The following is a 26,552-nucleotide window of genomic DNA, read 5'->3' as shown; positions in this document are numbered from 1 at the left end:
TCTTGTGTGAGTCAGGTCAGACTGAATCCTGACACAAGGCAGACAGACCGCTGGCTGATGTGGAGATGGCTTTCCTCCGCCTCCTCCACCACTTCTACACTTCACTGTTTGAGACAGTGTCTCTCATCAAGTATGAAATCAGGATGCTTCTGAAGAGCAAACTAAATGGTCAACGGAGTGAGCTGGCCAGTGAGCCCCTGAGGTCGGTCTTTCTGCACCCCAGTGCTGGGGTTATAGAATTAGTTACTGCTTACTGTGTATGACTTTAAAAGGGTTCTGGGGATCTGAACTCGGCTCTCTATGCCTGTTCAACTTTACCCACAGAGCACGTATTCATCGGGATAATTTTGTGTCTCTGCTACGATGCATAACACTATACAACATTGATTTGATGAAAACCTTATTAACAAAAATGTTAAATATGACATTTTCAGAGTTAATCTAAAAATCTGTAAACTAGCTTTGAAAAATAAAGGCTTTGGTAGGACTTGGATGTACAATGTTTCCCATAGGCTAATGTGTTCCAAAAGTTGGTTCTCAGCTCAAGACATAATTGAAGGAGGTTGTAGACTCTTGTGACTTTTTGGGAAATGACTTATACTGCTCCACCTCATGGCTAAGCCACATTTACTAAAGGCCAAGGAACATTTAGGTGACTGTGGTCTGTAAGCGTGAATGTTTCCCTACCTGTCTCAGAAAGGAGCTCAAATATGTGAAGGTCATCTGACTTGGAAAAAGGCCTTCAACAATACAAGTGCATGCTGAAACTTTTCTTTAAATGAAGTGTTAAAGAGACATTAGGTATTTATTATAAAACAAGTCTTTTAATTTGCAGTAGCTAATTTATCACAGAAACATTGGGTATATATTTTTTGAGACAGCCAATTTTTCCAGGAACCAACCTACTCTAGCCTAAAGTGGCTTTAACTCAGAGACATCCTCCTGCGTCAGCTTTCTTTATGCTGGGATTTCAGGGATGTGTCCCCCTTCCTTGCCTTTTTGTATTAAAAACAAAGTTTTAATGAGGTTTTCCCACCCACAGCTTAAAACAGTGAAGTGAAACGAGGCTCTTTAAAATGTTCACCCTCTCCCTAAAATCTAGTCCCCACTCATTCCAAGGTCCTTCTGCCCTCCCCACTCTTGCCTTCTTAACTCCATGGCCCTAACCATTTCTACCTTGGAATGTAAGTCACTTGAGGTCAGACTTCGAGCATAACTATTGAGGCTACTTCTAAGCTGGTGCCTTGGGATCTTCATCATGGTGGAGAATGTAGTCTTTGGGCTGACAAACACCAGACTGTGGCCGTTTCAGCTCCCGAGAAGAAATTGCCACTGACACTGCAGGTGCCTAGGATATCAGTAAACAATGTCATGTGGGGGTTGGGGATTTAGCTCAGTGGTAGAGTGCTTGCCTAGAAGCACAAGGCCCTGGGTTCAGTCCCCAGCTCCGGAAAAAAAAACAAAAAACAAAAAACAAAAAACAAAAAACAATGTCATGTGTGCTCCCATTGCATAGTGAAGCATGCTGTGGAATAGTTACTCTACTATAGTAATATAGTACAGCAGGGTCTATTTTTATACTCTATAGTAAGTTTTTACTAGTTGCAGCCTCTGCTTATCTGATTGTTATTAAATTTTCCTCATGAGTAACCAGCTTTTGATAGTTTAACTGGGTATATAAATATTACGTTAATAATATTACTTTATTTGAGCCAAATAAGAAAAATTGCAACTCTGTTTAGTGTAAAAATCAATTTATTATACAACAATCACACAGAATGCTTTTCATCTAAAAGAAAAATGGCTTCTGTCTCCCTTTCCACCCGAGTCATGATACTGTGTTCTTCAGATGCCATACTTTCAAAGGAAAACAAAAAGTCCCCAATTTCCAAAGAAGCGACCTCTACTAACATTCTTAAATGACACAGGAATGTTCGGAAGGACTAGAAAAGAATGGTGTCTGACATACAAAATGCTATTCTGCCCATTTTGGTAAAAAAAATAATTCTCTGATGTGGGAAGACAGGAACTTATCCACCAATATGTATAAATATAATTCTGATGGGTTGACATTTTCTATGCTTAATTCACTCAGCAAAAATTCCATTTTATTTTAAAAATTGGGGAAATTAAGGTATTATAGTATCCAAGCACTTTCGTTCTCATGAATAAAGGGGGATTTACTTGGGAAAACACACTTTTTAAAATCAGATTGTAGAGACAATTTTTTTATACTTCTATTTCAGAAAATTCACACTAAGAATGAATGGGTTAAAATATTTACCAGCTCCCGCTTTTTTCAGCACAGATTTCATAGCTCGACATGGTTTGTCAGCCCTCGGGTGGTTTAAGGCTTAGTGCTGCACTGAGCTGTGCTCTGGGAGCTCTAAAGACGGCTGGTACTTTGAGCTGCCATTGTTGATCTGCCACAGGAAGGCGACGACCTCTGTGCTACAAAGATGAAGGTCACGAGAAGATCCCAATCTGAAGGTATGGTGCACAGCGAGACTTCAGTGGCTCTCACGGGCAAGCAAGAATAATCTGGTGCAGTGCCCAGTGACGCCTCTCGAGTCTCATTTTTACCCAAAATTCATTTTAGTAACAGATTTCAGATCGTGTTTGAAAACTAAAGCTGAACTCCAAATGCACCAAGGAGTCTGTCCCTTTGGTCTTGTCATAGAAGGACAATAACTTACTCAAAGCTAACCTTTAAAATGAATTCTTGGGAAAGAATAAGACACCAACTTGAGTCTAGGTCACCAGAGGTGGTGGTAATAAAGCACCTAGGAGCAGATCAGTTGGAGAAAACTGTTTAGAAAACGCATTGAAGCATAGGTGGTCACCAGACAGAAGAGTCTGTTCAGCTGGAATGACAAAGAGAAATGGCACAAGACATCGGACTGTGGTATTTTTAAAATACACCAGCGAGAAGGGTGGTATACTTACGAGTTTAAAACGTCAGTACAGTTTTTAACAGGGAAAAGTTAAAACGGAAGCTTGCCCAGAAAGGGAAGAGGGTTGGGCAGGCCCCACTGTTGGCACTTGAGGAACGCCCACCTGGTGCCTGTGTGCTGGATGCCAGTGCCATGAACCAAGAACATATTTGCTAAAATGGAGGGAAAAGAGTCTAAGTAAGTTACGTTTTGTGTACGTTTTGGAAAAATGCACTTTTCCATGCTTGGTAGAGTTTAATAGTGGTTTCCTCAGTTTGAGGAAAAGGAAGTAGTCCAGTGCCTTGGTCTGCCTCTGTACTAGCTTCTCCATTGAGACCACAGTTCTGAGCAGGGAAAGCATTGCTTCTGGGGCCAGTCACATCATTTTGGCTTATTCCCACCCCACGGGATCTTTCCAAACTACTACATCCTGTTCTCCTTTCTGAAACCTAAATTTAACTCATGCAGATCGACAGCAACTACTTGCAATAATGACGTTCACGAGCAGGCTCAGCGGCAACAGTTGACACTAGGATGTTGTCTGTGTATGCCCTGGGTCTCTGTGGACTATGACTCGTAAGTATTCCAGTTGCATTTCTGTGCCAAGGAGAACTGCAATTGGACTCCAGCCTTCGTTCAGAAAGGGCGGGGCAGCTGTGTGTCAGCACTGGGTCTAGACATGAGGGACGGAGCTCCATGAATCCAGACTAACAAGGGAGGTAGACAGGAATGGGTGAATTAGGAAGCCAATTGAAACTGAGAGACAGCTCCTGTCCAAAGCCCCTGAGTTATGATGATTTGGCAAACAATTTTTTTTTCTGGTTGAGACAGGGTCTTGTGCCTGCGTACCCCAGGCTGTCTCGAGACCCAAATGCTGGAGTCACACATGGGTGCCACTACAACCAGCTCAAGAAGCTATTCCTTCCTAGAATGGCTAACCATCAAATTATGTGGAAGATGGACAAATTTCATTACCATGTCGCTAAGTTTAAAATCAGAGGTGGTTAAAAAAAATGTAGCAGATGAGACTCCTGGCTTGAGAGAAGAAGGGGTTTTACTAGATTCTGTCTTGCTAAGGATCCCATTTAAATGCTTCCTGGGGCTGATGCCTTACGCCATAGTGGACTAATCGATTTCTGCACTGACAGTTATTGCCTGACATAGACTAGAACAGACCCTGACATGTACAATACAATTAACAGTTTTACATGTTTAATCTAAAGAAAATTAACTCTGAAGACTTGCCATGAAAAAGCCCGAGTCTCCCGGTTTTCTACATGAATAAGGCGTTACGAAGAGCTCAGGAGAGGAGCTGTGCACCTCTTCCGAGGTTTGTCGTGGTCGGCATCGCTCCAGTGTATAGAGTAACCTAATAGCAATATAGTATAATACATTCTGGGTACAAATGATTTACAAACTCAAAAGGAATTAGTTTATGCTAAAACATACAACTTTCAATTCAGTCTTTGCTTTAAAACAAGCTCATCTGTTCGCCGCTGTCGCCTTCCCGGCGCTTCACCTCATTGCACCTTCTTGTCCGTCACGCCATTAGCTGCGATGGAGTGGGCTTTGGGGAAACCATTCTTCACTTCTTTCCCTGCGGCTCCTTCTGGCATCTCCTTCTTCATTGGCTTTTTTCGGTATGTCTGTCAGATGGTAGACAGGAGAAAAAGCAGGGCAGACGTTTTAATAAGACCTTGTCTCCAACCTCTGACACAGCAGGTAATTAAAGTACTGCTCAGTTTTCCTTGGTGCTGGACCGTCTAACAAGACGCTATGTCCATTTTTAAGCCTCTGCTGAGAGCTCAGGTGAAAACCAACACAGATGCATTTGTGTCAGGCAAGGCTATTCCGCCGTATCTCTGGGACATCATAATTTGCTAGCGTTCGAATCAAGTTAGCTGTTCACCTGGAAAAATGTAACTTCCTTTAAAATTCAAGATAAAAGGAGTTGTTGTTTTGTTTTTTTATTTTGAGATTGCAATTTGATTACAGCTGCTGACTCTAGCAGGGCTTTAGATGGAAGGTAGGGTCTCATGCATGTTAAGTGTGTCAGTGGTCACAGAACTCTGCCAGCCTCGGATGTCCCTCTCTGTCATTCTGGGGAAATACCTGATCGATCTGTCCTCTCATGTTTGTCTGTCTGTTTGTTTATGGAGACAAGGTCTCATGCAGCCCAGGCTGGTCTCCAATGTGCTACGTAACAGACGGTTACCTTGATCTCCTGCCTCTACATGCTTGGTGCTAGGATAACAGCGTTTTTACTTTTTAAAAGGCAATGATGGTCTTAGCAAGCGTCAAGACTGGAATGCTGTAAAGTCAGAACTAAGATTCAGTTGAACCAGTGTGTGTGTGTTTGCAGCCATTGCCTACCACTAGGGGGCTGTGGGGAGCCTTGCTGTCCCTTTGGTGTTCTGGTGCGCATGTGTGGGTCGGTCTGTTGGTCCCACTGAGGCTTCTTTCTTTACTTGTCCTCAAAGGAAACTTATTTGTTACAAGAGGCAAAAGCCAGCCAGTCCAGGTCAGAAACACAAAATCTGAAAAGCTGCCAAAGGCCCAGTTCCCACAGTGGTCCTTCATATAAAACAACTATAAAACAAAAACTAAGAAGTATGAGTAACTGTCTGGTTAAATAGAACTTCAGAAGGACTGTTTTCATACAAACTATGTAGTTTTGTTTGAAGCAGCCTTTCCATTTCTCTAGCCCAGCAATTTAACATCCATAGCTAGCTAAGGCCTTTCCTGCCACAGCCCACACGGCCTCTTACATAACACAGTCACGCTGAGGGGCTCTCTCATTCAAATTGTTAATGGAAAAGAAAATGTCACCAGACAAAGAGCCAGCATGCCCTTTCCATGCCGATTTGCCTTAGAGGAATCTTCCCAAACACTGCCTCTACACCTCAGAGCAGCAATGAAGGCTGAAGGACTATTAAACGCCATTGTTCCCAAGCCTTTGTCCTGGCTACCTGGCTCGGTGTCACTATACCTGTTCAGCCTTCAGATGTCACATTTGGTGCCATGATGCAAATGCACAAGTAGGCATGACAGTCTTTCTGAACAAGTTACTAACAAAGGCCAACTGGGCTATTCTTGGAGCAGGAGGATGTGAGAAATGGAGTTAGGAGGCGCTCTCCCTCCTCTGTGCACACTGTGGAGGCGCTCTCCCTCCTCTGTGCACACTGTGGAGGTGCTCTCCCTCCTCTGTGCACACTGTGGAGGTGCTCTCCCTCCTCTGTGCACACTATAAAGGCGCTCTCCCTCCTCTGTGCACATTTTTCTTAAACACACAGTGCAATGGGCTGTGAATGCTGCCCCTGAACACTTGCGTCTAACATACCTGAATATAGAAGTTTAAGAACAGGATAACCAGTGTCATCATGTAGGAAGACTGGAAGATGAGACAGCCAAAGGGGAAGCCACAGGGCTTCACCACGGCACTCAGCGTGTGCGTGATGGTCAGTACAAACTGTACCTAGAAGGCAAGAGAGGCTGTCGGTGAGTGGCAGGCCCTGTGGCGGGGGCTCTCGTGGTCTACATGCAACTACTGTCACTTGCTGTATTCTGTAGAAGCAAATCAAGGAAAACGTCTCACTGGCCCACTGCCCTGCTCAGAAACTTTATTTGAAATTACGTAAGTACATTTTGTCTATTTTATCACAGAAAAGGAGCAGTTGAGATTATTTTGATGAAAAATGATCTAAGTTCTACATTAATTTAAAGTATTCATATATTCTTCAAAGAAGGAAATTTCCATTAGAAGCTATGGTGCACACAGAAGATGCTATAGGGGTTGGGGATTTAGCTCAGTGGTAGAGCGCTTGCCTAGCAAGCACAAGGCCCTGGGTTCGGTCCTCAGCTCCGGGGGAAAAAACGACCGAAGATACTATAATGGCTAATATGATTCCTCAAGGCCACGACAGAGACAAACAGGCAGCCTCGCCAGAGAAGCCAGAGCTGCTATTCATTCCGTCTGTGGGCCACATGGGGAAGCAAAGAAGGCAACGTACCAGCTGGGCCTGCGTGAGGTATTTCTTCCACCAAAGGTACCTGTGCATGGACGGGAACACAGACAGCCCGTAGTAGGAGTACATGAGGATGTGGATAAAGCTGTTCAGGGTTGGTCCGAAGAAGCCTGTGGCAGTGCAGTGAGAGAGTTAGTGTTCTCAGAAGCGGGGCACCCCTCCTGCCTCCCTCTGTGATGGGCTCCGCATCCTGACTGAGAAGTGCTGACAGATTTAGACAATCACGCAGCAGCATTCACGTGGATGGACACACCCCCAACTGCTGCCATCTCTCCGGCTTCATAAAACCTCCTGGACAAGAGGTGTGACCTGGGAGAGGTGCGAACAGGGGGAGGGGGGCGGTCAGCCAAATGAATGGCCGCTCAGTATCTGCAAAGGGCTTACTTTCTCTAGAGTGACCGTTCTTACCAACTAATCAGGGAGACAGAGAAAGGTGAGCTTAAGTCTGGCTGCAGAGCATTGATGGCCGAGCCCCTTGTGGCTGAAGAGGGGCCGTGTGGCCTAGTGATTAGTTGCGAGCTCTTGTAAGCTATTTTCTCATCTTGAACCTACTCAAGGCTGTGATGGGCTTGAGGGCCTATCGTGTTGCATGAATTAAAGAGCACTGCGTACTGTACTGCTACTTAATTGGTCAGTTTAAACTCTAGCCTCTGTTTCTCACCCTACATTAGCAACCCAGATAACCGAAAAGGAACAGCGGGATGCCCATAGTAAGTTCTCAGTAAATGCACTTGGGTTTCTATGGAAACAAACACTGTGGGCGTACACAGCAGGGCAGGGTGAGTGATACTCATTCGCCTGTCTGGGTTCTCATTTCTGAGTAGCTCCACACTTAACAGTTTTGTAATCATCTTGGAGATACAGTATACAGAGTCACAGGACCACCTCTGCACAGTGCAGTGTGACTGTTAAATGCCTAATGAGACTGTTAAAAACTGAAAAAAACCTCAGTTGTGGCACTATTCCTTTTCACTGTGAGTCCGCCATCTGAGGGGGGACGGCCATTGTTTTCTGTGCACTTTCAATGCCTGCACTGGAGTTTTCATTTGCACCATGACAGCCAGGATATCATGCAACTTCATGGTGGCACTGTTAATGATCTTTCAACTTAATGCCAGGATCAAAAGGATGCAGATTCGGCAGAAAGCACAATGTGAGCTTTGCCCGTTGACCCGCATGTTAGCGATGGTGGTCTCATGCCCCCTTCTGGGTGCCGAGTGAAGGAAATGCCTGTAGCTCATTCCACACTGCAAGCAGGAGAGGAGAGCACGGAGGTGGGCTCTGTGCTGTGGCGGTGCTGGGGGCGCTCAGTGGGCTTGCAGTGCTAACGTATGGTGCCGTCAGTTCACAGTGGGTTGGTCAGGTTTGACCCTGACAGGTCGCAGGGTATCTGCGTCCCACCTGTCCTTGGCAGTTTCTATCATAGAGGCAAGACCCTGACGCCTAAGGAAGAACACAGGTGTGTCCCAACATAGCCATCTAAGACAGATTCAAAGCCATCACTCATAATTTGATTTGTGTGTGTGTGGTCCTGGTGATAGAGTGTCCTTGTTCGTTCTAAGCAAGGGCTCTATTGATACTCAGCCCTCTAAATTAACTTTTTTATTACGTTTTGTCCCATCTAATTTTTCATCGAATATTTTCAAACTCATGGGAACATAATGATTTAAATGAAAAAGTACCGTTGTCTTTAGTTGGGTCATAAGTGAGCACCCCACCCCTCTCTCTGGGAGCCATGAAGGAGCCATGTAGAAGCCTACGTAGGGAGACGTCATCAAGTGCTTACAGTGAACGCAGAACAGGATTAAAGCCACACACACAGTGTGCCGTGTAGGGCCAGGGTCAGTGCTACCTCATGAAGCCCTTGCTTCACGCCAGGTTTGTGATGTGAGTGAGCACACTGGTTTATCGTATGACCCATATCGTATGTGCGTGTGTGTAGATAGGCATGGACATGTGCTCTCAGACAGGGTCTTGAGAAGTTGCAGCCCCCCTCTTCCCCAGGGCCAGGGTTGTAGGCATCACCACATCTGGCTTAACATCCGTTTCCTATTGTGGTTCCCATTTGTTTTAAATTGGAAGCTAGTGCTTTAGTGGGCCACACAGAGATGTCTTAGTTTTCAGGCTGTGAGGCCAAGAATCCGTAAGAGCTCAAATGATTAATGTGTGTCCCAGTGAGGGGGTGCTGTGGCAGGGGTTGCCTGAACTGGCACAGGGTGTTTTCTGTGGAGTTGGGTGGCTCTGGCTGAGGCCTTCGTCTCCGCGCCCACCTCACAATGGGTGCCTGGTGCAGAAACAACTTCGTAAAGTTAAGGTCTTGCTGAGCTCTTGCCAACATGGAAATCCAGACACCAGGCAGCCACCCATGGTGAACAACTCAGGGCTCCCAACTCTCCGAGTCAGCACATGAAGGTGAGCTAGTGGCCGTGTGAGGCTCATTCCACAGAACCAAGAGTTACCACCACAACTTACTTTGACCACAAGGTATCCAGTTCAAAACACACCACCAGATGTTAAACATGGACGCATGGTGATAGACATGAAGGAAGGTGATCTGACTGGTCTTTTTCCGAAGAACAAAGAAGATCGTGTCCAGGAACTCCACCAGTTTGGAGAAGTAGTACCACCACAAGACCTTGGCTACCTATAGCAAGTTCAAGGGGAGAGACAGGTGACCGCCCGTGTGCCGAAGCCCTGCCCATTGCCAGCGCTCTGCCCGGGTTTCCCCAGCCCTCGGAGAACACTGCTCATCTGCTGTCTTTCCCTCAGTTTCCTCCTCCTCCGTGCACTCCTGCCCTCTCTACAAAGGACGGGGTCTTTCCCAAACATTCATCTAGTCAAGCCACTCCTCCACACCCACAAGCTGCTCATCCGTGGTTCCCACCTAAGGAAGGGCCCTCCACCAGCCTCCTGCAAGGCTTCTGTGGACCCTGCACGTGGTCTCATCGCCTGAATCGCTGTTCCCCACTGCATCTCATATATTTTAGCCACTCTTAGCCACTCGTCACTAACCTTCCCCTTAGCAGACACCTTCTCTCAGAAGCCTTCCCCAGCTAGCTACCTCTGTCCTTTTCCTCAGAACCTTTTCAGTCCCAGGCTGCCTTAACTGTATTCTGTCGTCAGCTCAGAAAGTGCAGTGCTGTGCTGAATCCTTCTCAGTCCCAGGCTGCCTTAACTGTACTCTGTCGTCAGCTCAGAAAGTACAGTGCTGTGCTGAGTCCTTCTCAGTCCCAGGCCGCCTTAACTGTACTCTGTCGTCAGCTCAGAAAGTGCAGTGCTGTGCTAAGTCCTTCTCAATCCCAGGCCGCCTTAACTGTACTCTGTCGTTAGCTCAGAAAGTGCAGTGCTGTGCTGAGTCCTTCTCAGTCCCAGGCCGCCTTAACTGTACTCTGTCGTCAGCTCAGAAAGTACAGTGCTGTGCTGAGTCCTTCTCAGTCCCAGGCCGCCTTAACTGTACTCTGTCGTCAGCTCAGAAAGTGCAGTGCTGTGCTGAGTCCTTCTCAGTCCCAGGCCGCCTTAACTGTACTCTGTCGTCAGCTCAGAAAGTGCAGTGCTGTGCTGAGTCCACCATTGGGCTTCACATCACCCGAGGGGACGCCCTCTCCTTCAGATGATAAACGTTCTTACAAAGTGATGTTCTGATTCTACTGTGACTTAGACATTTCCTTGCTAACATTTCTCCCTTTGTGTATTTGGAAAATCACATATAACGATGAGAGGTATGTTTAATTCTTTACCTTAACATTTTCCTGCAATGATGTGGTGTCATATCAACTTTAAGAGGTGACAGTGACAGTCCTGTCTTCATTTAAAGCCTGCACCCAGCATGTTTCAGCTCATTACAGGCAGTGTTTTTCCTGATACTTCGACTGTCCTTGATAGCCAATGGCGGGAGAGAGGTCTTTCAAAATGTTCCTGTAACCACGCATGGCCCCAATAGCCATGTGTAGTCCTTTGCTGAGGTCACAGGATGTCCTAGAGTCATCTTACAGTTCCTGACCCTTATCCCTTGTGCTAGGTAGCAACTTTGTAATGTCAAGCTGAGTGCTTCGGACTGTCACAGACTACAGAGGCCTTTTCTGCAGATAAATCTATTCTCTTCTGTGAGGTCGACTATGAATTTCCAGTTTGCATCTTTGATTGCAGTGTTTAATTTTCACTACATTAAAAAATAGAAGCCTCTCTTGTCAGGTACCAGCCAGCACTTGTTAGTTTATTATATATTTATCCTTCAGGGTCACCCGGCGTCCGAAGGCAGCAATGCATTGTTCTTTTTCTTTTCTTTTCTTTTCTTTTCTTTTCTTTTCTTTTCTTTTCTTTTCTTTGGAGCTGGGGACCGAACCCAGGGCCTTGCGCTTGCTAGGCAAGCGCTCTACCACTGAGCTAAATCCCCAACCCCGCAATGCATTGTTCTTAATCATAGCCACAAGGACTCTGGAGTCTGTGAAGACACTGCCCATGGGCTATCCTCTCCATGTAGGAATTTCTGTCAGGTACCTATTGTGCGTGTGAGTTTATTTACCCTACTGATTCTAACATTTGGGGGAGGAGACTTGCCTTGTTTCCTTTTAAAACTTAATCTTGTTTTGCCCAAGAGAATGATTCTAAAATCAGACACAGCACCAGGTGCGCTGAGGCAGTGTGGCTCCCATCTTATCCCCTTGTCTGCTGCTTCCATAGAGAAGGCCATTAACTAGCTTCTGGTTTCTTCTGCCTCCATTTCTCCTTTTAAAATGTGAGTAGACACAAACACTTTCTCACAGAAGGCACTCCTGATGAGCAGAGCCTGCACCGGGCCGGTTTTCACTTAAGTATTTCCTGAGGCAGCAGTGGCGGTTCTGGGGCTATCTATTCTCACTGCGTCTGGGAGAGGCAGCCATTACAGTGATGGCTCGGTCAGCCCCTCGCCTGGTCATTTCTCAGGCATGCGTCTCTAAGTCTTTCCATTAGAGCTAAAAACCTCTCGATGCTATCCCAGCTTCCTACTGTGGAAAGGAAATCATCTCGGGACTCACCCGGATATCGCCTTCTCCTGCGCTGTCCAGATTCTGACACTGCAAGTTGTAGCCTCCTTCCCAGCTGGAGAGAACGAGCTGCCAAGGCGTCAAGAAAGGGAAAGCCGTCAAGGCAACGATGCAGCCTTACCGAGTGACACATCCCAACAAATGTCACCTCGTAATCCGGGCAGAAGCGGTCCAGAATCAGACCCAGTTTTGTCCTCAAGCAAGGGATCATCGCTCACTGGTGAACGGATCCCAGTATGCGCTGCTTCTCCTTAATGCACCCGTTCAGGCCACTCAGAAGTGAGAGGACCCATCGTTTTAGTAAGAATCATTTAGCTGTCTCTACAACCCAGTGTAGTTTCCTCAGGTTTGTTTCAATAATTCTATAAGATGTGCATTAATTTTACAGAAGCATTTCTTCACTGTGTCTGTGCTACTTGATAATCAAATAATTTGTGTGACTGACACCTAGCCCATCCCACTATTCGCTAATAAAAAGTTGCCTTTTAAGAAAGTCTGCCATGGGGCCGGAGAGATGGCTCAGTGGTTGAGAGCACTGACGGCTCTTCCAGAGGTCCTGAGTTCAAATTCCACCAACCACATGGTGGCTCACAGCCATCTGTAATGAGATCTGATCCCCTCTTCTGGTGTGTCTGAAGACAGCTACAGTGTACTTATATATAATAAATACATCTTTAAAAGAAAAAGCCTGCCATGTAGCCATCCTTGCCCCGTTCCTGGGGACAGCGAGGCAGTGATGAGCGATGAGCTCAGGGCACAGCCACGGAGTGGGGAGCACATCACTGCGACTCAGAGGTCCTAACTCACTCCTTTCTGTTCTTTCTATGACATGAGAAAACAGACATTAAATTCCTCACTGAAAATTCTACAAAAGCAGCATTCGCCCTGCAACAATTTTAGATTCTAGAGTATGAAATTTTCCAGGACGAGGCCTAGAATTTCCTTCTGCCTTAACACTACTGATGTCTAAGTGATGGATGTTTGGAGCCTTGGTCTCCACTGCAGTGAGGAGGTTGGCCTATCTCTCTTCTAACAGCAGCACCTTCGGGTAATGTGGTTCTGAGGACAGGTAAGGCCAGAAACACCAGGTTTCCCAAGGCGCTCTAGTATGAATCAGGTCCCTCCTGGGCTTTATGCTCATGTCCCCGATGCCTACCTGCAGCAGGCTGGACACCCAGGATACCAGGAAGAATAAGTAAGGGTTAGTGCTTTCTCTGCGAGTGTCGCTGCAGTTTTCAGACTGGGCAAGCTACATCGCACACGGATGTTTGAAACCCCCAGGATGAAAGCCGTAGCTGAAGGGTTAAGTGTACGTTTTCTATACTACCAGAGCGGCGGGTGTGACCCTTAGTGTGGACAGGGGTATTCTGTTTGTCAGGCTTTCACCAAGCCTGTTCTGCCTTTCTAACCACTTAGTAACTGTAGCAGAATTGGGAAGCAAGCCTCAGGAAGCTGCCTCCTGGGCTATTCACGGTCCTCTAGCTGGGTTGTGTACCAGAGCCGTCTAATCTAACCTTTGTACTGAAGGAAACTAAACAAGCTTGTCAAAGAAGAGTAAGCCTAGCCGGTGTGGGCTCAGTAACTCGAGACCTCACCTAAGTCAGTCTATCGGCTCCAGCCCTTCCTTTCCACCTTAATCCAAACACGTGCGGCTGCAGCCTGCCATGCTGTGTGCTTCCGGCTCCTGACCAAGGGAGGGCCTCTTTCCCTTCAGCCATGTAAAGAAACTGAGTTGGGCATGGTGACACACACTTTTATTCCCAGCACTCAGGAGGCAGAGGTAGATGAATCTTTGAGTTCAAGGCCAACCTGGTTTATGTAGTGAGATCCAGGACAGCCAGAGCTACATAGAAAAAGTCCGTGTCAAGAAAACCAAACTAAATCCATCGCTTTATCTGACCGGCTTACACCTACCATGCTTAATACACTTTAATAAAGAACGTAAAACTGTCTCTGTGTCAGTAGACTTCATGGTCCTCCTGCGATGAGATACGGAGACTGTTTACACAGCTTTCCTCTCCCAAATTCCACCCACCAGTGCTTCATTGTAGTCACTATGGCAACAGCTAATGGCTACTATTAAAATGGTGCACGTTAGCTAGTGTGCAAAATAAAGTCACAGTGACAAACCTGCATTTTAAGACAAGCATTACCACCTTTTAAAATTCATGGCCGGTGGAAAAGTCTGACTTGCATCATTACTGGGCATTTATAACCTTTCTGGATAGCTTTATCCTAATTTTTCCTTAAAAACTACTATTTTTGTCCCTTTTCTCCTTTTAATTTTTGCTAGAACAAGTTGAATAGCTTAGATTTCTCCTGGCATTAGGCAAAGAGACCATTACTTCTGCCTTTGGCTTGATGCTTTGCAGGTTGAGAAGGAGCTAAAGGGAGGAGGCTTGGTAGGCAGTTAGAGCCCACTAGCATCAAGCTAGGCCTGCCAGCACATTCCGAAGACTGGGTAGGACTCTCCACAGAAACACCAGCATCTCTGTACCCGGACCTGAACACTGACTGCATGTGAAACTTGACTTTTACATACAGAGTAACTCTGCTAAGCCTTCGAGTCATAGAATATATAAGGGAAGAAAAGTAAAAGATGTGACTTTCCAAAGCCCTTTCAAGCCAGGCCATGATTCTAGTTTTAATTTGGCTAAGGAACACAAAAGCAGGCCTCAACTCAAGTTAGAAGCAAGGGCTTCTGACACTTTGGATAGGCAGAGTCTCAGTGCAAGAACAACTTTTTCTCGCATCTGACACGGTGGTAAAACACTGATGGCACCGCTCTGGAAGGTACACCTAACCGGCTCTCAAACTCAGATACTTGCTGAGTTAAGCAGGCCAGAGTGCGGGCCACACACACTTACCTCCACCAGCATATATGCAGAAAGAAGTGTGATTCCGAGGTTATACAAGGTGAGGATTCCCCTGAGAGAAAGAGCAGGCCTGTTCTTCATGTACTTGTTACCCAGCCATATTGAGAGCAGATACACGATGGTGAGGGTGAAGGTGGGGAGGTAAGAGTCCAGCAGGAACCACCCTCGAACTCGAGAATCTGCAAAGAAATGTTTATGGTGAGGAGCCCGAGGAGCGACTTCCCCGTGGTTAGCAAGCCTGACACACGTATTCATCTGTGGAACAGGCGCCCCCATGGATGGGGCTCGTCCCACGGTGTCCAGTGAGCACAAGTCCCACCCTCACTGAGCACTCGGTGTTTGAGAGGAACTCACATAACCAGGTCAACTTGCTTTCCCCTGGACAGACTCACAGATACCCTGATTCTTTCTCTGCAACCTCGGCTTTGGAATTCTTCTTATTAAGTTGGGAACTCGCATCTTTTCACTTAAAGAATGCAGTTTATGGTTTTCTCTGTGTTAGCCAAATGGTTAGCATCGCCAAAACAGATGCTAATACCAGCTCTGGGTTACTGCACTCTCGACCAGGATACACTGACCAAATAGGATAATTCAGTTTCCAGAAAGGACATGCTACTTAAAACAGGTGGTTTTCAACATACAGATTGTTTCTTCTGAAATTTTCCATTAAATTTTATGGTAGTAAATTGTGTGTAACAAAGTACAGAACAAAGCTTCAGATAAGGGTAACACACACACACACACACAGATACAGATACACATACAGAGACAGACAGAGAGAGAGAGAGAGAGAGAGAGAGAGAGAGAGAGAGAGAGAGAGATACAGACACACATACAGAGACAGACACACACACAGAGAGAGAGATACAGATACACATACAGAGACAGACACACAGAGAGAGAGATACAGACACACATACAGAGACAGACAGACAGACACACAAACACACACACAGATACACACATACAGAGACAGACAGACAGACATATAGACACACACACACGCACACACACGCACACACACACACACATCTTTAAATTTACAAAGCTTTCATGGAACAAATAGCTCCAGTTGGACACTGAAAGGTGAGAGGAAGCTCCTGAGTGGTTCACTTCCATCACTGCCTTTGTTCATGCTGACACTTCTTACAGATGAAAACAGACAGAGAGAAGGCAATAGGGTGGGTGGCAGCAGTGTCTGCCCTGAGTTACAGCCACCACCTCCACCCAGGTGCCTTCCTGGCACCTCCCATGGGAAGGATCGGGGGAAGAGGGCACACTGACACTGAATCTTAATCCATAATGCCCACGATCCATGCAGGATCCCAGCAAACCCGGCTGAGTTCACTGGGCGGTGGCATCCACAGTGGGGAGCACGTGGCTCTGGTGGCACCGAGGACAAAACAGCACAGCCCTGGAGTGGCTGGCTGAGGACAGCCTCCTACAAAGCTGCAGATACAGTTGTGTCAGGACTAGAAGTGTCTACAGCAGGGACAAGAGCGAAGATTCGCCAAGAGCCCTTCCTCCAGAGAATAAAGAGTTGATGCCCCCCAAACCCACGCTCAAGCTCTGTCACAAGGTAACCCCTGGGCGTGGCCTGTAGGCACGAGTGGAGTTTGCTCATTAGCCTCCTTTGTTTAAAGGTTGGCTGGAATCACGTGTGTGTGCCGTTTGTATCCTACACAGATAGCGTAGTTCCACAGCTGTGAGCCTTTCTTGACCTTGCTGGTTCTTGCTGGAATGCCCTACACTGTCTGTTCTGACCTTTTCTACTCTGACCATTTCCTGTCACCCTCACAGACTACACTAACGTGGAGAGTGCCATTGTGAGCACCGCTGCTGTGCCAGGGAGAATTGGACAGACAGCTCCCTTGGTGAGAAGGATAAAGATGGGAGCTCCGAGGTCAGGTCCACCACGGCCTTTCTGACAGCTCAGAAAGCCAGCTTCCTCTGGAAGCACGTGTGCTAAGTGCCTTCCTGCTCATCCTCTCATGCCTATGTGCAGCCCTACTTTCTAAAGGGAGCCATTTCTCACTCCCTTTCACAACCACAGCTTCTTTTGCTTAACAAGATGGCGGCAACTTTGATTTCTTATTTGGCTATCCTGCCATAGCTACTGTGAGGACTTTCTCCATGCCAGGCACCATCTAAAGCCTCATGTGAACTGACAGCGTTCTCAAAGCAGTCCTTTCAGGTAAACAACATGGCCATTCCTGGGGTCCCTCGAGAACCCCAGCATAGAGCCACAGAGGGCAAAAAGCTCACAGTGGTCAGCTTCCCTACCCAAGCTATGGTGCTGCCTCTGAACTGTGTCCCTCCGAGACATGCTCAACTCCTGCTGCTACACACGTGGCTTCCCTCAGAACCAGGGTCCCTGCAGCTGTAATCGTGGTGCATCATACTGATTAGGGTAGGCCCTAACCCAGTCAGCAATGTCTTACAAGACAGGGACAGAAGAAATAAGGAATACTATTTGAAGACAGTGATGCATCTAGAGGCCGAGGACACCAGCCTGCCAGCAACCCGACACTGGGAGAACAGCACCAGATGTCATGGGGACAACGTGAGCCCTGCCTTGACTTCAGAACTGCAGGAATGTGTTTCTGTCACCTTCAAAGTCCCCCAGTCCTAGGGAGTGCATACTTGTGGCCTAGTGTGTAGGCTGCATCCTGACTGTTCCCTGTGCTAGGTTTTCCTCCTCAAACTTCACCTGTGCTCTGCAGAGAACTATCTCCCTCTCGTCTCACCTGGACTTACATGCGTAGTGTCAGGAGGAGAGTTGTGTAAAGTACACCGTCTGGCAGCTGAAAGTCTTTCCTGCGTCTGCCATGCTGCTATCCATGTGCACAGTGAATGGTGATCACACCTGTGCAGCTAAAACATGGCAGCAAGTGTCCGTTGTGGCTTTGGGGGGCGGGGATTTGAGTAGTGCTACTCTTTGTGTCTGGCATATCCCGCAGTACCACGGATGTGGTGTGCACAAGATCAGAAAAAGCTGAGGGTGCCTTTGAAGTGGCTGGGAGGGGCAGTCACCTTTAGGAAGGGACAGGGATTCTTGATGTGACTGTAGTAACCCAATTCAGTGATCAAATTGCAAATCTTATAATCTCCCGGAGATGAAGCAGAGTAAGGCCCTGCGACTCTTTTTTCAACTGACCCCAAGTCTGTATTAACGCCAGCTCCCACCAATCTACTGACAGCAAAGTTCAGTGTGAACTTAGTTCAGAGAGATCAATGTTTAACTCTCTACTCAGAGAATCAAACAGAAAGCTGTGGTCCCTAAGAATGCATAGTTCCTGTAGCCTCCGGCCTAAGCAAGAGGCTATGCCCTCTACTCTGGGCGGTTCCTCCCCCAGGGAGTTATAACTGTAAGCAGAGAGAGCAGAGGTTGCAGCCGGCTGGCCCAGCACAAAGGGCCCTCAAGGAGAAAGAATGGAACATCCCTTCAAACCGCACAGTTTCGGTAAAATCACCATTCACTTAGAACAGTTGCAGAGCCTCATCAGAAACTGGGGAATGGTCCAAATGATCTCCAAGCTATGAGAAGAAGGAAAGCTCGCCTCCCCATGTGCAGCCACCAACCCAGGCACTATTGCTGGTGCCAAGGATGCCAAGAAGTGTTTGCTGACAGGAGCCTGATATGGATGTCTCCTGAGAGGCTCTGCCTCTGCCAAAGCCTTACTGATACAGATAAGGATGCTTGCAGCTAATCATCGGACTGAGCACGGGGAGTTAGAGAAAGGACTGAAGGAGCTGAAGGGGTTTGCAACCCCATAGGAAGAACAACAATATCAACCAACCAGACCCCCAAGAGCTCTCAGGGTACACCATCCCAAGAGTACACACGGACAGACCCATGGCTCCAGCTGTATATGTAGCAGAGGATGGCATTGTTTGGCATCAATAGAAGCCCTTGGTCCTGTGAAGGCTCATTTCCCAAGTGTAGGGGAATGTCAGGGTGTTGAGGTGGGAGTGGGTGGGTGGGAGGGGGAGGGGTATGCGAGAGGGGGAAAGGGAAATAACACTTGAAACATAAATGCATAAAATATCCAATAAAGAAAAGGAAAGCTGTTGCAGTCTTCTCAGAACCCGACTATGGTGCTTTCCCACATGCAAATAGCATTCTTCCGGCGGGTTCCCAAGCTGCTTACTTACCCCGTGGTCCAAACATGTTGTCCAAGAAAGCATTGACTTCATTATCAAAGGCCTTCAGCTGCTCCTGAAAGAGAGGGGAAAGTAAGTAGCCTTTTCTTTTGTAACCGCCTCGACATGACCAACCTGTAGCTCCTGAGACTGTGAGTGCTTCAGCTTCAAGGTCTGGGACTGCAGACTTGAGAGTGGACAGGAAGCTCAGCCTTGCTGTAGCCAACTTGCAAAGACTGCAGAGCGAACGACCCTCTTGTATTTTCTCAGTAACAAGAGTCCCAAAACAGAGGGTGGACTCGGACACTTGGGGCCACTCCCTCAATTCCATTCACCTCTAAAATGCTTACAGGCAAAGCTCTTCCGTATGGCTACACTGAAAGCTGCTGTAGGGAATGGGGTGTCATAGTTTCCACCAGGGATTCAGCAGCTCCAGGCTTCACAGAGCCAATCCCTTAAAGGATGTGTGCTTTTCCAGTCCAGACAGAAACTGAGCATTGAGCTAGTTTTCTATCACTGTGTTTGCACATCAGCACTAATTAACATTACAGTAAAGAATGTCACCTGTGGTGTTGGATTAATTCTTGTCATTCAGATTCAGACTGGGCTATGCGGTTGCTAAGCATCTAAAGGTGACACTTGGCTACCACCGTCCTGGCCTACCCCTTGCCAGTTGCTGTCTGCTCAAGTCAGCAATGGATGCTCATCTCCCTCCCCTATCATAAAGGCCTGGAACTTCCCTTCAAGCAATGGAGATGAAGAGTGAGATCCAGGGTTCTGAGAAGGAATTTCGGGTGGTGACTTTGGTAGTAGTTGGGTGTGACAGCCTCAGAACTGTCTTGTATGGAATGCAGCCATGACCCCAAGCACCTCCCGCCGGGACACTCACAGGCCAGGCTGAGAGAAGAGGGCTGATGCACCGTCATCTGAGGACAGGACCTGTGTGTTTGTGACTGTGTGTTTGGGACCTAGTTCTATTTGCTTTTTGATCCTAAAATTTCAAGAAAAAATAAAAGGTCTTCAGGACCTGAGGAAGCGTGGGAGGGAGGCTGTGGAGTGGACAACACTCATTGCCACAGAGCCAGTGAGTTAGAGTCTTTCTTACTTCATAATCTCTCTATAGAAAGTGTTCTGGTCAAAGCATCCCTGAACTTTGTAGACACCTTTTTTCATCTTCGGCTTCTACGTGGAGCATCTTAGGATAACTACAGGTCTGAGAAAGGGCAGTGACGTTGCATCTTGAGGGGCGAATCCCAGTTGTGCAGCTAACGATGTGCAGGTCTGGTTGGACCTCTCGTTCTTCAACAGATCAGGGTATTAACCTCACAGATAACTCCTGGCAGTTGCCACACCATTCACAAATGTTTAAACCTTTTCGTTTGTTTGCTAGGGTTCAAAGTCCATTTTCCAAAATTTACGGAGCTAAGAAAGCTGGAGTTAGTAGGATACGAACTCGTTGCTGCTGTAAATTTGCAGAAATTTACTTACAATGTGGAAAGAAACAGAAGAAGACAGGAAGAGAGAGCTGAGAGGGAAAAGGATAAAAGGGGCCTTGTCTTTCATTCTTTGTTATCCACTGACCAGTTACCGAACACTGATGCCAGTGCCATGTTAGACGCCAAGTGCAAAGTCAGGGTACATGGTCCTCATCTTCCTGGACTTCTTGGTCCAGAGAGTAATTCAGAACTCCAGGGCAAAAAAAGTATTATGAGGCTCCTCAGAACTGTACTAGAACAGGGCAGCATTTTTAACTTAAATATCCTTGAGACACACCAGGAAGAGGTGAGGCTCCTGCTGATTTCTGAACCTCTGGGTATTGTGTCAAAGGGAGAGGCATTCAGAAGCCACAGACGCAAGCACATGAGGTTCAGTTCGTCAGGGAACCTCTGATGACCAGGGTCTCCAGTGGCTCAGACGGTCGGAATGCAGACATCACTAGGAAAGACAAGTGTGGCAGCAGAGAGCAGAGCAGTGTTTGCCTGAGGACCATGGGTGTGTGTGTGCGGGGGGTGGGGGATATCCTTCAAAACTATGGGTTTTATAAGGACACTTGCACATACACGTAAGGGAGCGTCTGTAGCCAGCGGGACTGCACTTCAGAGTATGCTGAAGATGTCTTCAAGCAAAAGGAAAATGATGCCATATGGAGGGCGGCGGTTAAAGAAAGCCACGAGCATCATAAGCACTGAGAAGCCATAGTTCTGCACACCCTAAGCAAGCTGGGCTCCCACCTAATCGTGTCCACTATTAACACGGTACTCCCTGTGCTAACTCTTCCTTCCACCAGGCTCCTTTCACCTTAACCAGCTAGAGGCAGCACTGGCTAAGACCCGCTTGCTCCCACTCCTCCCATAGGTATGAAGCCCACCAGGAGGACTGGTGTCCCACTCTGCAGCTCCACGGCAGACTACAGAGACCTCAGCAGCTTGCTCGAGATATGCCCTCACCCTAACCACTGGCTTCTGCGAGCGCTTGAGGAACCAGAGACCAGAAAGGGTGAACTCAGCTTTCTGTCACCACAGTGCTGACTGGATGCCCACCCACCCCTAACTGCCCCAATTGGAGGTCAAGTCAAACCAGCCCCAGCCCCCAGCATTTTACAGCTGTGAACATGCTCACACTCAGGCTGTCAGGCTTGGTAGCAAGCACCCTTACTGCTGAGCCGTCTCACTGGTCCTGCTTTGCAGACTTGAGTCTGTTTATGGGAGCATTATATTTTACTTTAAAAAGTGATTCAGGGAATTGGGGATTTAGCTCAGTGGTAGAGCGCTTGCCTAGCAAACGCAAGGCCCTGGGTTCGGTCCCCAGCTCCGGAAAAAAGAAAAAAGAAAAAGAAAAAAAAAAGTGTTCAGGATCTTGGTGTCTCTTCTGTCTTATCAGCTGGTTTTGGAGAATGGTTTAAAGACAGAATAGGCAATTTCACCAGAAGTTCACTGCTTTTCAAAACAAGCGCATTGAGACCATAAAACAAAGGATTACATTTGAGTGTAAAAATGTAAAAATCTTTCTTCTCCTTTTGTACGTTTCCAAGGACAGTGATGCTTTAGAGTTGGGTGACCGTAAGTCAGGAAATAGGGCGTGACTCCAGTGCCAGAAACGTCCCAGGAGCCTCAGGCCAGAGCTGAGTCGTAGGGGACTCAGGAGGAAATGTGTCCCCTCAGGGACAAGGGACTATAGAAAATGAGATCTTTACCTTGTGCTCAGATGACTGAGCGCTGAGCCTGCTGACCAACTCCTGGGATTATTCAGTCAATGGACTGCAGTAGGGCAAGCCAAGGGATAGCCTATGCAAATGGCCCAACTCCTTGGCATCTAACTGGTCACTTCAAGAGGAACTTGCTTTGTTGGTTCCTCTATGCAGCCCGGGATGACCTAGAACTTGTAGATCCCTCATCTCAGTGCCCTGAGATTTGGAATTAAAGGCATGGACTGCCACACTTGGCCCGGGAACTGGCATTCTTACTTGGCTAAAATCTGGAAATGTGGGAAAATCAAATAATTGTTATTACCTCCTTTGGCTGGCTGGACTAGAGTCCAGTGGCCTCTGTCTGCTTCCTTGCTCCCCTGTATCCATGTCCCTCTGTGCACTCTGCCCCAGGTTACGTCTGATTATTAGTGATCCGATGGCATCACATGCTTCTGAGCCACCTCGTGGAATCAGCTTGCTGATGCCTGGATGCTCTTAAGTGAATTTTCTTTTCTCGGTATTTCCCTCCTCCCAAGCTGTGCAAAAGCCTCTTTGTGTGACACTCATTAGGGGTTCCACAGCACTTGTACAATGACTCTCTTAATGAATGAATTCCCCAGTCACCCTACAGCTGGGGCTAGCACACTGTGGGGCTCCACTTCTGACCTCTCTCTCCCTGGTGACAACACACTTCTTGGCAGGTTTGACAGGATAAGGACTGGGCACTAGGAATTTGTCTTTGGCGAGTGAAGAATGGGTCAGAGCGGAGAGGGATGCTGGGAAACCTCCAGCAAGCATTAGAGTGATGTTGAAATCATAGGCACCATGTCTAATGAAACCCTAACTAGGCAAGCTCTTAAACAAACTAGGAACGGAACCCAAGGTTTCTTGATTCTTGGCAAGCCCTCTGCTGCTCAAGTGTCGCAGCTCCCAGTCTTTCCCATTCTAGGTTTTATAGCCAGGAATGCCCAGCGAAATTTCAGTAATGGGCTTTAAAGAACAGTTAATTTTCTAGAGTGTGACAGGTATGAGTGTCTATCTGCTCTATCTGCATGTGCTACAGTGGGAGGACTGGCTCTCCCTCGCCTCTCAGCATCCTCTGCGAACTGCTGCACAACCCACCCTGCACAAGAACCCAATGTTCTGAAATCAATTCAGCCCAAAGAGGGGGAGTGGCGGAGTGGCCAGACACTGCCCTCTGAGTGCAGAACACGGGACACAAAAGGGGTGATGTCAAAGATAGCAAAGGTCTGTTTCCCAGGATTCCCCATGGCTGTTCCTCAGGGAACACAGGCAGAAAGACAACTGTGCTCAGAAAGAACCGATGCAGTGGAGCAAGCCTGCAACACCGCCCCTGCCCCCAGGCCCCCCAGGCCCCCGCCCCCAGATCCCCGCCCCCAGACTCCCACCTCCCCTCCCTCCCTGTCCCATGCTCGAGAGACCAGGGAAGGAGGATGGGTTAAAGGTATTTTATTAAATATATTTCATTAAGTATATTTCATAAAAATTAGTATACTAAATTAATTTCTTTCTAGTCAATTTAGAAGTCACGGTTCTTCACTGAATATCAAAGAAATGCAAATGAAAAGTATACTGTGACTCCACCTCACCCAAGCCAGACTGGTCTTTAAGAAAACAGCAAATGTTAGTGAGGACACACAGTTGATGGAGTGAGATCTCGCCCAGACACCATGAGAGTCAGCATGGGCATTCCTTAATCAAAGAACTAGATCCGTCATAGATCCCAGCTTCTGGAACTGGGCGACTTCCTGGACTCTCAGTCAACAATCCCAGAGACCCAGGCTCATCCATGTTTACAGAAGCACTACTTACATAGCTAAGTAACAGAACTGCCTTGCTGCCCAACAACGGAAGAGTGAAAAAAACACATCAGATATGTACAGGATGAATTTTTTCCCAGCAATAATGGAAAACTAAGTTGTTTGCAAGAAAAGGGATATAACTGGAGATGATCATATTAAGCAAACTCATTGTGGTTGGTAGATCTTACAGAGATATGCAAAACTGTCTGTACATCTATGATGAGCAAATGGGGAATTCTAGAAGAAAGTCGATCAAGAGGAGGAGGAGATGGGTGAGAAGAGAAGTGGGGAGGATGAACGGGACATGATCAGCGTATGATGTGTGCGCCCTCATGTAACATAGTACTGTATGCACTAAATACAAATGATGAAATTAATTTAAATAATTTTTTAAAATGTAAGAATGGAAATAAAATGCAAACTTTTTTCTTATAACATTTTGGTCTTATTAATAGATACCAAACAGTTAATATTAACTGAGTAAAACAAAACCCACTACACATTGAACAAGGAGTCCAGCTTCACAACAAGCAATTCTACTAGGTCAAGATCTTTGCCATAACCATTACAACCTCTGCTTCCACAGGAAGTGGGCAGCTAATAGAACACTCCTTGGAGATTAAGCCAAAACCAGATTTCCATACTCAGAAAAGCCAGAACAGAGCCAGGTTCAGAATGTAGGGACGCGGGAAGAATGAGGCTCTTTCACCAGCAGCAGCAGCGATGAAAGGAAATTGTGTCCGCATGTGCTCTGGTTGTCAAGTGCTGAGCAGAGAGAAGCAGACGGCGCTTCTCAGGGACAAGTGCTATCCCTTTGAATAGGAAACAAAGCAAGGCTTCTCACGATTTCATGGGAAAGTGTAGGTCAGATTTTATTCCTAATTTTCCAAGCAAAGGGCATCTCTGCGTTATTTCTAGGCAGAGCTATATATTACAAAGATATCTGCAGCATTCCAATATATTTTTGATGAAGTCAAAAAGATTTTTTTAAATGAAGTCGTTTTTAATTTATTTATTTATTGTATATGAGTACACTGTGGCTATCTTCAGATGCACCAGAAGAGGGCATTGGATCCTATTACAGATGGTTGTGAGCCACCATGTGGTTTCTGGGATTTGAACTCAGGACCTCTGGAAGAGCAGTCAGTGCTCTTAACCACTGAGCCATCTCTCCACCACCACCCCCCCTTTTTTTTAGTCTTCCCTAGAAGACTTCCCCTTGGCTTTTCTGTGGAGACAATGTCAAGTGACCATCGTTAGTGGTCACTGCCAAAAGGCGGGATGAAGCTGGGCTGTGGGTACGAGACCGGGAAGCTCATTCTCTCGGCCTCTGAGACAGGGCACTGCAAGCCAACTGTAGGTACTCGCACCTCAGCATCATAAGGACGCTAACAGGCCATGTCTCATTGTCCATCACTGAGGGCTCATAAGGCAGTGGACAATGGATGGGGCCTCTATGGGCGAGAAGAAGGCAGTGGCAGGTGTCTGTCTGTAGATGTCGGGAACAGAAGACGAAATTACTATGAGCTACACACACAGGACAAAGCCAAAGTCTTTGCCGAAATATTGTCAAAACAATGTAAATGCAAGACTTTGATGCCCGTTTTCAGAAATGAGCAACATCAGACATCCTGTCTTAGGTTTTCTCTTGGCTACTGTCAGACGCCTTCTAAATAAGCATGCTAATAACTATGACTACCCCCTCTCTTACCATAAATGTTTCTATTCATTAGGTACTAGAAAGCACCGTGTAGTACGAAATGATCCTAATTAAACATAATCATCGTATGTCTTTTATTCAGCCTCTGGAGGCTACTTTTTAAAATTACAGTACAAAAGTTATTCAGGGTGATTATGTGATCTCTGAGGCCCTTTCCGGCCCACAGTTTTAAAGAGACAAACTAACAAGTGTTTGTTCTCCCATCCTCTTGTTCTTCCTTCTCCCCCAATCTCAAAGCTGGTAGGAGGAACGCCAGACTCCTCCAAAAAGAACTGACCCTGAGATATTGCTGACCAAGAATCAGCAAACGCAAAATTATCACAGACTTTGAAACAAACACACACAACTCACAAAAGGAACCTTGATCTAATGAACAGGTTATGTGGAGAGAGGTCTGTTCACACGAAATGTCTGATAAGTTTGTTCCCAAATCCCGCAGGCAATGTTTCAATTTCCCCCCTAGATATTCCAGAGAAATCAATGTACAGTCTCTCTCTGTTTCTGCTCTCTATGTTTTAGAAGATGCAGAGAGAAGAGAGGGCCTTCCCCCTCAGCAAGAGAATGCTTCTGCAGTCTTATCAGCAGTGATGTGTACCACAGCAGCAACAATGGACGGCCTCATAGGGCCTTTAGTGGCCTGCGTGAATCCCACCACTGTTCAGAAGGGAGTGTGTATGCTCTAATTAAAGTGCTAAGTAAAAACAGCTTCAAGCCAACCCCACCATATCTCAAAGTTATAAATGCAACAAAAAAATTTAAAAAGGAAAAAGCCCAGCTGTTCAAAGCCATATGTATAGGAGAGCGTAACCAAACCCCTCCCC

At 46.8% G+C, this 26,552-nt stretch overlaps 1 protein-coding gene across 3 annotated transcripts in view; it reads right to left on the bottom strand.

Annotated features, from left to right (window-relative positions):
• Nucleotides 1-1,737: 1,737 nt before the first annotated feature.
• Nucleotides 1,738-26,552, bottom strand: part of Elovl2 (ELOVL fatty acid elongase 2) — a 40,321-nt gene continuing 15,506 nt past the window's right edge. For all 3 annotated transcript variants that reach the window (XM_087591317.1, NM_001415678.1, NM_001109118.2), the window contains 7 exon segments: nt 19,014-19,077; nt 14,850-15,037; nt 11,974-12,051; nt 9,431-9,602; nt 6,944-7,068; nt 6,274-6,408; nt 1,738-4,579 (listed from right to left, as the gene is read on the bottom strand). In XM_087591317.1, the coding sequence (XP_087447443.1) occupies nt 4,454-4,579; nt 6,274-6,408; nt 6,944-7,068; nt 9,431-9,602; nt 11,974-12,051; nt 14,850-15,037; nt 19,014-19,029 (840 nt within the window). In that variant the 5' untranslated portion in view covers nt 19,030-19,077 and the 3' untranslated portion in view covers nt 1,738-4,453.

Source organism: Rattus norvegicus, chromosome 17 (assembly GCF_021556685.1).
Source record: "Rattus norvegicus strain SHRSP/BbbUtx chromosome 17, alternate assembly SHRSP_T2T, whole genome shotgun sequence".
In the NCBI taxonomy this organism is placed as follows: domain Eukaryota; kingdom Metazoa; phylum Chordata; class Mammalia; order Rodentia; family Muridae; genus Rattus; species Rattus norvegicus.
The sequence above is the reverse complement of the archived record's forward strand: the minus strand, read 5'-3'. Positions and strand labels throughout refer to the sequence as shown.